This window comes from Stegodyphus dumicola, chromosome 2 (assembly GCF_044657685.1).
Source record: "Stegodyphus dumicola isolate Sdum_Otavi_A_Nest chromosome 2, ASM4465768v1".
Taxonomy (NCBI): Eukaryota; Metazoa; Arthropoda; class Arachnida; order Araneae; family Eresidae; genus Stegodyphus; species Stegodyphus dumicola.
The window spans coordinates 88,342,129-88,355,125 of record NC_140769.1 but is presented as its reverse complement, the minus strand read 5'-3'; the positions used below and the strand labels follow the sequence as shown (position 1 = coordinate 88,355,125).

Below are 12,997 nucleotides of genomic sequence, written 5' to 3'. Positions count from 1 at the left end.
GACAAGGAAAATGGATAACTGTCAAAAAAATACAAAGATGTGGAATTGCAAGCATTGTTGGATGAAGAATGATTTGCAAACATAAAAATAACTCACCATGGAATTGTGTGTTAGTCAGTAATCTGTTTCCACGTTATGTGTATGTTATGTAAGTGCAGGAATGATTTTATACGAACAAAGTTAGGTATTGCTAAAAATACTGTGTTAGATTGGAAGAGATTTTGTAGGCAAGTGTTCACGGGTTAATGCTTGAAAGAATATGGGATGTTGGGTGGAGAGAGCTTGATTGTAGAAACTGATGGAAGTAAATTTGGTAACCAAAGATATCATAAAAGGAAAAGAATTGCAGGGAAATGAGTATTTGGTTTGCTTGATGGAGGGATGGATTAGTGTGCGTTTACAGTGGTTGAAAGCTCAAGTGCATCATTAATGTACCTATAGCAAAAATATCAGTAATTGTGAAGAACAGAGAAATCTGAAAATATCATATTTAAATTATATTGATGATCATTTTTACTAATTAGAACAATTATAAATTATATGTAATGATAATTACAAATTTTTTATAATTAATATAAAAAGTAGGTTAATAATATAATTTTTAATATGTTGTGTTTATTTTTGCCTCACTATTATATCTGCATGTCAACATAAACTTATTAATTCAACATTCCTTCAGCATCACCTAAAGCATCAAGCTACCGAGGTTTCACTGCATAGGTAATGGGTTTATCTAAACAAGTCCTGAAGATTAGAAAACATACTATATATATTTAATAATGCTGTTTTATGTTCAAGGAATTTTATTTATTTCATTTTATTTTCTTCTGTAAATTTTTTAATTTTTTTATCTTGGAAAGATACATTAGTATCTGGACCTTCATGCATTGACTAATTTGAAAATATTTCTATTTTAAGGCTGTATAAAGTAAAAATCTCGTTTTTTTTTTTTTTTTTTTTTTTTTTTTTTCCCCATTATGAACTTTCAAATTTGTGTTGTTATATTTGAGGTGCATACTGCATTTTATTCTTTCTAGAAAAATGTATGTTTAAATATTAGAAAATTTTTATTCTCAATGCAATGAATAATGTATTAAATTTTCCTCAATAAACTTGTAAAAAACTGACTTTAATTAAGTTTTGATTGTTTAAAAAGTCCTGTGAGGAATTGATTTTATTTTTAAGAAAATGAATTGTGTGTGTAAAGGATGTGATTTTCAGCTTAAGCAACTTAATCCTCCTAATGCTTATGTCGAGTCTGTCTTGAACTCAGTTTACTTCACATGTGCTTCTGTGTTTAGCATGGCTGAACACTTTACAATAGAATTTTATTGTAAATTTTCATGTTTTCTTTAGAATTTATGAAGCAAATATAAGTATTCATTATAACAGCTGATAAAACTTCAAATAATCAAATGAATGCTATTTAAGTGTATAAATGATGATATGAATCACACAATTGATGTATTAAATGGTGAAAAAATCTTCATGCTGTGATTTTGATATAATCTCTGGATGCCATTTTTTAACAGTTTTAATAAGAATAGCCATATGTCTATAACATGTTACATCAACAATATTGTGAAACATATTGTCATATTTTGCAGACATATAAATATTAGTTCTTGAATTCCTGGATTAGAGATGTATTGGATATTATTTTAGAAAAAAAATATTATTGTAAATTTCTGCAAATATTTAAATTCATTTAAATGCATTTTAAATTTTTGTGTATTGTTATAATATTGTGTATATAATTGTTTAATTTTTGCATTTAGGGTTCATCCCCTGGAGTGTTTATATGACTTAGTATTGTTGCGTGCGTATGGGTTCGTTGCAAAGTGAATGCACAAATCCGATGAAAAATGAAGACAATTTATTATTATCACAACAAATATGATTAAATGTCCTCAAATAATCGTGCAGTATCACAATATATCACAGTAGTTATCTTCTAACTACTTAAACATTCAATATAACTTCAAAACAGCTAAAGAATATTAATAATATATTCAAATATATTCAAAACAGCTAAAGAAAGCTAATCTGCGAATTCACTACAGTCAACAAGAGCAGTTTTCTAAACAAACAACAAACTAAGTAACTAACTTGAACTGAGAGGTTTTCCTCCTTTCATAAGATTTTTAAATCGTGTGCGAGAATTTTCTAGTAATTTCTCGAAATCAAAAAGAGATATTTATTAAATGTTTAATTCACACGCTCTTGTATTTTCAGTTTTCTGACTTAGCTTTCTTTTAATATTTATCATGCGCTGCACTGCGCGGGAAATAAAACCATTTAATTTATAATTGAACTAACATTAGCTTTTTAATTACCAAATTCGTAACACTACCCCCTTCCCAAGGACAGCACGTCCCGGGCAGTACAATCCCTGGACAGGAAGCCAAACTTACAACTAAAAGTATAAATACAATAATAAGCATTACATTACAATAATAAACAACACGAACAACAAATGCAATAAATAAAACAAATCAAATGCTATCAAATACAAATCAAATACTAAATTCACATTTAGAAACAAAAAGGACCGTGGTCTTACACTATTTACAATTATTTACATTACGTACTATGGCCATAGTAATGAACTAACCTGTCATAATGAACGACTTTAGGTTTAGAGTTCGAAGACTTACGGATCCGAACCACGTCATTCAGCCTGTTTAGGACCGTGTATAGACCATCCCAAGGTGACTGTAATTTCGGACAAAGTCCTTTCCGTCGAGTCGGATTCCACAACCACACCTTGTCTCCTTCGTGGAATTGATGTCAGTTGCTCTTGTGTTGTATCGGGTCTTCATCTTCTCCGTCGCCAAGTTGACTCGCTCTCATGCAAAGTTGTGCATCACTTCAAACCGGGCCTGGAGATCTTGAATATATTCCTCAGAGAAGGAGCATCCAGAGGGAGACCAAACAATAGATCACAAGGCAGACGAAGGTCACGACCAAAGAGCATCTGTGATGGGGAATAGCCGGTAGTCTCGTGAACAGCACTGCGGTAAGCCGGTAAAAACAGCGATAATTTCTTGTCCCAGTCCTGCTGGTTTCTGGAAACCACTAATGAGAGGTTATTAAGGATGGTTCGATTGAACCTCTCTACCATGCCGTCCGACTGAGGACGTAATGGGGTCGTTTGTGTTTTGTCAATGCCGAGTAATTTGCAGAGTTCTTTGATTACTGCTGACGTAAAATTCCTTCCCTGATCGAAATGTAACTGAATAGGCACTCCAAACCTGGAAATCCAGTGCTGTACCATCACCTCAGCTATTGTGACAGCCTCTAGATCAGGAATGGGATACACTTCAGGCCACCTTGTGAAGTAATCAATGACATGAATGAGTATATATTTGTTGCCATCAGAAGTTCGTGGCAGAGGTCCCAAGATGTCAAAGGCGATACGTTCAAACGGCACACCTACATTGTAATGTTGCAGCTTGCCTCGGCTGCGTTTCCTCGGTCCTTTCCAACCTGCACAGGCATCGCATGATCGGCACCACTTTTGTACGTCATCCTTTGCATTATTCCAGTAAAACGCTCACGAACTCTCTGCAAGATGTTCATTACTCCAAAGTGACCTCCTGTAGGGCTGTTATGTACTTCTTTAAGGACATCAGGAATCCGGGATCTTGGAAGTATCAGTTGCCATCGGAACGTCTTCCCATCATCCGATTCGAATTTCCGGTATAAGATGCCGTTTCAAATGTGAAGTGAATCCCAGAGTGCCCAGTATTGTTTTGTTGTAGGACTACAGATAGAAATGTCCTGCCAGGTAGGTTTTCTGTTTGATGACTTCATTAAATCAATTATGGGTTTAATGTCACGGTCTTCCAGCTGGTCTTTCCTAACTTCATCATCACTCCACGGGTCTCGATCAGCCGATGTTGATGCTGTAATTTGTCTTGCGACGGGAGTCAGCAGCTCGTATTTCGCTTCCACCCTGGAACAATATCGGCAGCTTTCTGGGCAAGGTCTTCTAGACAGGGCATCGGCGTTCCCGTGTGATGATCCCATATGATGACGGCTAGTGATGTCATATTCTTGGAGTCTCTGTATCCACCTGGCTATTTGACCCTCAGGATTCTTGAAATTTAAAAGCAAGGTTAATGAGACACGGTCCGTGTGGAGGAGGAATTTTCTGCCATATAGATAATGATGGAAATGCTCTACGGCTTTAACTATGGCGAGCAACTCTTTCCTAGTGACACAGTAATTCCTCTCCAGTTTAGACAGGCACTTGCTCCAGTAAGCTACTACACGTTCTTGGCCGTCTATTTCTTGGGACAAAACAGCACCGACACTTTCATTGCTCGCGCCGTGTCGAGAATAAATGGTCTGTTGAGCTGAGGATACGTCAAGATTGAAGCACATGTTAAAGCTTCCTTTAAGTTGTTAAATGCGTCCTCGCATTCTTTTGTCCACAAGAATCTTTGCTTGCTCTCTGTCAGTTTGTGAAGGGGTCTTGCGATGGAAGAAAAGTCCTTCACGAATCTCCTGTAGTAGGTGCAAAGCCCTAGGTAGCTTCTCAACTGATGGACATTTTCGGGACGTTTCCAGGATTTAATGGCTGACACCTTTTCAGGATCCATGCACACACCTTCTGCAGAGATGACATGTCCTGGGTAAGTCACTTCCTTTCGGAACAATTTGCATTTAGCGGGACTCAGCTTCAGATTGGCCTCTTTCACTTTCTGAAGCACCTTTCTAAGATTTTCTAGATGCTCTTCAAAACTCTTTCCGACGATGATGATATCGTCCAGGTATATCAGACAGGCTTCGTAGGAAAGACCTTTCGAAACAGTCTCCATAAGGCGTTCGAATGTTGCCGGCGCATTACACAGTCCAAACGGCATCACCTTGAATTGCCAAAGCCCTTGACCCGTAGTAAATGCCGTCTTTTCTCAGTCTTCAGGGTGTATTTCTACCTGCCAATAACCACTCTTTAAATCAAGTGTTGAGAACCACTTGCTTCCAGAAAGAGTGTTTAGAATGTCATCAATTCTAGGAAGAGGGTAACTGTCTTTCTTCGTAACCTCATTCAACCGGCGATAGTTGATGCAAAATCTTGTTAAGCCGTCTTTCTTTCTGACGACAACGATGGGAGATGCCCATGGACTCGCTGAAGGCTGGATGACATCGCCTTCTTCCATATCTCTTAACAGTGATCGCACCTCTTCCTGTTTAGCAAACGGTAGACGTCTTGGATTTTGCTTGATCGGGGGATGATCGCCGGTATCGATTCTGTGTTGTGTTAAACTAGTTCGACCCACATCAGAAGATGAGCGGGAGAAAACAACTTGAAGATCTTTAATGACGCGATCGGCAGCATTCTTCTCTTCATCGTTTAATTGTGCATTCTGCAATAACTCCAATCTAATGCTCTCTGAGGACACAGATTCTGGGATGTTACTCTTTCTTTCAACCCTGGTTACTGGAGTACATGTTGCAACCACTTCACCTTTCTTAATAACTCTCGACTTCTCAGTTACATTGGAGACTCTCTCTCACCTGGATAGGTCGACGAGTGTTGAAGCTACCAGTACTCCTTTTGGGATATTACAGTTATCGGGATATTCTATGAAGCCGTAGCGGAAATTTTTATTTTCAGTTATGGATCCAGGAAGTAAAAACTCGGTTCTTGCGGGTATTGTGATATCATCTTGAGCTATAATTTTGTAGATAGATTTCACTCCATCATTAATTCCGAATAGGGCTATGTCCTCAGATGTAGAATGCAATTCGTTATTTTTAAAGTCCTAAGAAAAATTGTATTTCCTTAGAAAGTCCAATCCGAGTATGCAAGAATCAGTGATCTCTGCTACAAATGCCGTGTGATGGTAAGTGGCACTTCCAAACCTGATGTTAACGTTTATTTTTCCATCGATGTCGATCTTCTCACCGAACACAGTCTGGAGGGTTACGCAGGGCGGCGTCCAGATAAGTTTGTTTCCCATTTGTTGAGCCAAATCTTTTCGGATGATGGTAATGTTGGCTCCTGTATCTATCGTCATATTGCAGGGAACTCCATTAATATGTCGTATTGTGAAAAGTCCATTACTGCCGCCTCTCACTGCAGAAATCTGAAGCGCTTTAAACTGGGGCTTTTCATTATCTGGCAACCTCCGCCTCGCGAGATGGCCACTAATTAATTTCCCTCCTGCTTGCTAAGAGCAGTCTTAACATCCGTGCCCTGGGGTGTTCTGCAGTTTAGCCGTATGTGTCCTTCAGCTCCACAGTTCCAACATTTTAAGGTCGGTTCCTTTTCACTGATATTTCTTCTCAAGTCATTGAGTTGTCTGGTTATATCGTCTAGACGAACAGTGACTTGATCCCTTGGCTCCTGGACATGAGCAGCTCTGATTGGGTGGCGGTCTCTACGAGTTGCTTGCTGGGCTGCCTCGAATTTCATGGCGTACACTAGAGCGCTTTTTAAATCTTTTACATCCGCCGTTCGTAGAGCTTTCTGTATTTCAGTATCCCGGATGTCGTCGATAAAGTATTGCAAGAACAGAATTTCCCTTGTTTCTGTCGGGCATTCCGAAAAGGCGAGATGGGACAGCCTTTCAACACCCGTGGCAAGCTCCTGAAGTGTTTCGGTAGGCTTCTGTTGGCGAGATTTTAATTGGAGCCTGCTGTAGTCTTTTAAACACTTCTCCCCAAAGCGCAGCTCCAAGGCGGCGGACAGAGCTTCGAAATCTAACCTTTTGTTATCGGGAAGAGTCTGAAGGATATTCGCTGCATCTGCTCTTAAAGAAGCGGCGAGATGACAGGCCTTAGCTTGGGAATCCCATCCATTCGCATCCGCCACAATAGAAAATTGTGTCTTATACACCTGCCAGATATGTAGATAGCTTCAGAGAAGGATGAGCAAGCGTTGGTAAAAATTTAAAACCATTCGAATTGCTCCCTGCCGTTGCTACGAATTTCTTTAAAGTATCGACTTCTTTCGCAACGGCTGAAACCCTATCATCAATTTGTTGCTCGACAGCAGAAACTCGCTCTTCTATGTGTTCTTTTACAGAAGAAACTCTTTCTTCTATTTCTTCTTTCACCAAAGAAACTCTTTCTCCAATTTGAACTTTTACGGAAGAAACCTTTTCTTCAATATGCCCAACTTTGTTTCCAACCACATCTATTCTGCCTTCCATTGCATCGAATTTGGTTTCTATTATGCAGGCAATTTCTCTTTTCATTTTGTATTGACTTTCTTCAATCTTTACTTGTACGGCTTTTATCTCTTCATTAACAGATTCCTTAACAACTTTTATTTCGTCTTTAAACATTAATTGACCAGCTTGAATGGCCTTCATCTCTTCCTTAATGGATTCTTGTCCCGCTTTCATTTCTTCCTGTCCCGCTTCAATCTTTTCCTGATTAGATTTCATCTCTCCTTTCATTTCTTCTTTAAACAAGGCAAAGGCTGATATCAACTGCCTTAATTGCTCTTCCATCGCTCTTGTTATTGGCATTCAAATCCCACTTCTGACACCAAAAATTGTTGCGTGCGTACGGTTTCGTAACGAAATAAATGCACAAGTCCGATGAAAAATTAAGAAAATTTATTATTATCACTACAAATATGATTAAATGCCCTCAAATAATCGTGCAGTATCACAATATATCACAGTAGTTATCTTCTAACTACTTAAACATTCAATAGAACTTAATTCAAAACAGCTAAAGAAAGCTAATCCGCGAATTCGCTACAGTCAACAAGAGCAGTTTTCTAAACAAACAACAAACTAAGTAACTAACTCGAACTGAGAGGTTTTCCTCCTTTCATAAGATTTTAAAATCGCGTGCGAGAATTTTCTAGTAATTTCTCGAAATCAAAAAGAGATATTTATTAAATGTTTAATTCACGCGCTCTTGTATTTTCAATTTTCCGACTTAGCTTTCTTTTAATATTCATCACGCGCTGCACTGCGCGGGAAATAAAACCATTTAATTTATAATTGAACTAACATTAGCTTTTTAAATACCAAATTCGTAACAGTATTTTATCATGACAGTAGCACTCAGGGGGAACATAAATTACAAGCCTGTCGGTTCCAAAACCTCAAGGGGAAGATCGTTCTATACAGTTGGACCAAGGGGGGATTGGCTGTAAGGCTGCATTCAGACAGTGACGTAATTGTCACAGAGCCATAGTCACAAGGAATAAAGTGCAGGAGTTCTGTTCGTACCTGCGATACAAAATCTAAGGCCACACCCAATTTGAGAAGCTATATTTACACATGCGTTGGATGTGTATACAGCTTTCCCACTTCATTTCCCCATTCAGGTTTCACACGTTCGCTTTGATTGGCCGACACTTATCTCAAGTTGGCATAAAGTTGAAAACTTCGAACTTTAAGCCAAGAGCCCTAAACCAGATTTTGTGACATAGCACAGATTGGTTGCCTGGCAACACAGCTTGGCTTAAACTACTAATGCCCTTTATAACCGTCATCTGAGCTCAGCTTTAGTCCCTAGTCTGATGGTCTCAGTAGCAGGTGTGGCTTGCCATTTGACCTGTATTCCATATAATTCCATGGTATCTGTAGCAGTGCAACAGCCAGTTCAGTGTATAACACTGTATTCCATGTGAATCCTTCAGACTGAGGCTGCCCACATGGTACTGGTAGGGACACTTTGACAACCAGTCAAATCTTCAGGCCAATAGTGTCACACCTCATGGTAGTTGATCGACCCATTCATGAGTTTTGAATCTGTCACTTGAAAGGTTGGAATGGGCAGCAGTGTAGTGAATTTTCTTAAGCTCTCAGTGGATGCTATGCCTGACAGACTCACCTCCCGTCCAATATGGAGGTCTATAGTTGAGGTCGGGCATCTACCTTAGATCGTGTTACCAGCTAATACACAAACTAGTCCTGCATTTAAGGTAATAATTTTAGGGCATAGTTCTATGTAATTGAATGTATGGCAATGTGTTTTGTATACAAATGTTACAATACTTTTTTGCCCTTTCTTGTAGTTTCGTTCTTTTGATGAGGAGAGACCTTTAGCTTCCCTTGAAATTCATTGTTTTAATATATGTACGCTAAATACAAGGTTGTTATTGCGATTTTGATTGTCACATTGGCGTATTTATCTTCTAATCTAAATGTTTATTTGTTGTACAGAAGTGTAGCTCTTTTGATTCTGAATCCAGCAATGTTTAATTTGTGAAAATAGTTCAAGTAGAATGTCAAGAAACATGCCTGACTAGCTTTGGTAACAAAAAATTTATGCTAGATAGGTAATTTTGTGGAAGTTTCAGGAAAACAGGTTTTTGGAGCTCTAGATGCAATTATTCCTGAAGCTTCAAGAATACTTGGAAATATTATATAAATATTGCTTTACAAGTTAGTTGCTGGTTGATTCTGAGTGATTTCAGAAACACTGCGGCTCAGAAAAAGTTAATTGACTTGCCTTTTAGAATTTCCTCTGTGAATGATTTTGGTAATTTATATTTTTCATTTGTTAAGTAAGATTTGCCTATCATTTGAATTTTGAGTTATTTACAGCTGCTTATCTTGCTATTTATTATTAATATGCATAATAAATTGTCAGTTTCTTCCTGCTATATAATTTTTTTAACAAATCCTAGCCTATTATTATAAAAATAGATGCTAAATATGTTCATTTTATTGAATAATTTATTTCTGAGAAATTAAAATCTCCCCCACCTTTTCCGGGGTATTAAGATTATATATCACAGCTTAAGAGTAAAAGAAATACAACATTTTACATTTGAGCTAAAAATTGTTGGTCAAAAACATCTAGGAATTAATAATTGCACATTTCGAAAAGATTCTGGGAATTACAAAGTGTTAAATGAGATCTTTAATATAGGTTAAATGATGTTGAGTTAATATTTTAAACTTTATGATTTAAAAAAAAAATGCATTTCCACATTTTAGCTGTGTTGTACAACTATAATATCCTAACTTAACCGCTGGCCTGATTATCATGAGTTATCTCGGGTTCATATATATTGCAGTTAATTATTATCCCGAGAAAACTCAGGTGAAGCAGAATTTGTTAGTACGATTTCTTTTATCACGGTTTTACTCGGTCTGGAGGAAATGAAAGGAAATATTCAGCTTTGATTGGCAGTTTGCCAAATTTTGTTGGTTGCGTGGTTTTTTTTTTTAGGGACTGACCGTGTGTTTCCCTATTGTATAGTATACGTTAGCTTGTGGATTAGTAATGTATAAAGAAGGATCCATGCGTTGGGAAAAAATAAAATAATGGCGATGATGGAAGATAGCGAAAGCGATGATTTTTCAGATAGTGATTGTGAAGAGGCGGGGAAAAAAATCAAAAAAAAAAAAATCAAATCCAACGAGACAGTGCACTCTGTGCTCCCGTGAAAGAGATTCCAGCGGTAAGCCAGTAAGAAAAGAGACCAGATACCAGTGTAAAATGTTATGTATCACTCTGTGTTGCCCCTTGTTTCAAAAACTATCATACAAAGATTAATATTTAACTTTTTTTCGTTTGCCCGAGATAACTCGGGATAGTAAACTAATATTAAAAATAAATGCTTTTACACCTGCAAAAAATTAAAAATTCAACTTAACAACTAAATTAAAAACCTACATATTTTTTGTTTGTTTCGTTTTGTTTTATTTAATAATAAAATTAAAAAATGTGATGATTTTTCGCAATTTTTTTCAAAAAAATTTGTAAGGGAAGCGGTTAAGATTTTGGGGAGTAAAAGACTATTTTGAAGTTGTTTGTTGAAAAAGGGTAAAGTTAAATAAATGATTATAACCTTAGCTGAAGTTTGTAGCTGTCTGAGTGATAGAACACAATATAAACAAATGTCTTTGTTGCATAATCTGAAAACATCCTTTTCAATATAAGACCTTTAAAAAAATAAAAGTTTCAGATGTGTTGAAAATTTTGAAATTTGTAGGTTTTGATCTGATTTATTTATATCTGATTGTGTTACCTTTCTTTTGTTTGATTTAAATTATAGTTATGTAGCCTACTTTCTTATTCCTGTTACAGAAAAAAATGGGTGCTTTTCCCACCCGAAGACAGTGCATTTATGTATCCTTCAAGAATACCATATGAAGAATCAACAGTCTTCAGTGCAGTAAATATATTAAATCCAGATTTATCTGTCCATCCTCTTTTTAAAGTAGGAATCTATATTACTTGCTTTAAAGAATATACTTAGGTTTTCAATATATTTTATTTATTTTTTTGTCTAAAAATATATCAATTTATCAAATTTTAGGGGAATGTTCATTAAGTTGTGAAAATGTATGGTATTTTTTAAAATATATTTTTAATTCTCTGTGTTAAATGAAAGTAATCTACAAAGCTTGGCTCATATAAATTAAAGGATTACTTGCTTGTGTTTCATCTTTAATTCTTGTCTTATAGATACTTTCTAGATTCTTTTTTAATAATACATTTAATTTTGTATGGTAATTTAAGAGAGTTTTTAGGGGAAAGGACAGTAAATTTTAATCAGTTACTGCAGTACAGCTAGAAATTCCCTTTACACCTTAACTAAATAGGGCATGGGTTCCCAAATTCACCAGCCCCTTATCCTCGGCCACCTTGAAGTCTGACCTTACAACAGTGGAGGTTTGTTTTGTTGTTGAATCCTCCACAGTGACCCTGTGGAGGACCATCAAATCATACATCAGGAAGAAACAATATGTGGACAGTGATACTCTGTGAGCATATGTGCTTGAAGCTTTTCAGCATGTGACACTGAAGTTGCTATTGTGGGTGAGTAAAAGAACATTCAAGCGTATCAGCTGTACAGGGATAAAGGTGGTGCACGTAATGGAAGTTTGCTCAAATAAACTGTTAAGTGTTATTAAAGTTATAACGAATTTATTGCTTGTGTAAAGAGACTTTCTAGTCACCTGATGTTTTAATTTCACATGTTGAAGGCCTACAAAATACTTAGGATTTAATGTATAAAATGATTCTTTTTTTTTTTTTTTTTTTTTTCTTTTTCCAAAATTGTACTTAATTTTCATTATAGCCTTTGGATATTCAAGCTGATATCAAATGAGATGACAATTTTTATAATTTTACATGAATTTCTTTCTATATTCACATGGTTTTTTTCCCATGAATTGCATTTTTTATATAAACAACTATTCAGAAATTTCCCGTGTCCAGAATGTGACATTTCCTGAGCATTCCTGACAGTTCAGCTTTTACTGTAAAAATAGCTGAGTAATATAGTGTAATGTTTTACTGTAGTAATATCCATTATATACTTTTTAAGTAGTATTTTTCTTTTGTAATTTTATTTCTAATTTTTACCCAAATAATGTATAATTATTGCATGTATAAATTTAGTTTCAGATGATTAAAAATCTTGCTTTTTCTTTAATTTACTACTCAGGCTTTAAGGCTTTAAGTATTACTATAATTATGTTTTTTAGAATTCTCATCCACATATTGTGATTTTAAATCCTGGTGATGCTTTATTTGTGCCGAAGCACTGGTGGCATTTTGTCTTGTGCATGGATGATGTCACTGTCAGTATTAATAATTGGATAAAATTGGTATTTATCATTTTCTATATATTTCTTCTGTTTATTGGTTTTAAACTTTAGAGTTTAATTGTTTAAAAATTTAGTATTTTAAGGTGGTAATTAAAAGGAGAAATAAATAAAGTTACATTAAAGATAACCTTGTAAAAAAAAATGTTATTTATTTGATATATTTTTCATTAAAAAAAATTTTTTTTAGTGCAAACTTCCAAAATAATGCTTGCATTCAAATTTGTTGATGCGTGTATTTTTAATATGTAAATATTAAAAATTTTATGTTTATTATATCTTGAGATACATTTCATTGTTCATTAAATAATCTTTTGATGTTAATAGCTGCAGTTAAAAAAAAGGTGCCTTTTTAAAATTTTATTTACTCTTTATAAATCCCTCTAAAAATTTAATGCAGTGGAAAATTTACAATGCCAAATTTTAAGTAATAGTGCTAATAAAATTCTGAA

The 12,997-nt window shown here is 35.6% G+C and overlaps 1 protein-coding gene across 4 annotated transcripts in view; it reads left to right on the top strand.

The window, feature by feature from the left end:
- Positions 1-12,997, top strand: part of HSPBAP1 (HSPB1 associated protein 1) — an 86,991-nt gene that overhangs the window by 56,145 nt on the left and 17,849 nt on the right. For 3 of the 4 annotated variants that reach the window (XM_085810859.1, XM_085810860.1, XM_085810862.1), the window contains 2 exons: positions 11,020-11,152; positions 12,426-12,548. In XM_085810859.1, coding sequence (XP_085666985.1) covers positions 11,020-11,152; positions 12,426-12,548 — 256 coding nt within the window. The remainder of the gene's footprint in view (positions 1-11,019; positions 11,153-12,425; positions 12,549-12,997) is intronic. The other variant, XM_085810861.1, reaches the window with a different exon arrangement.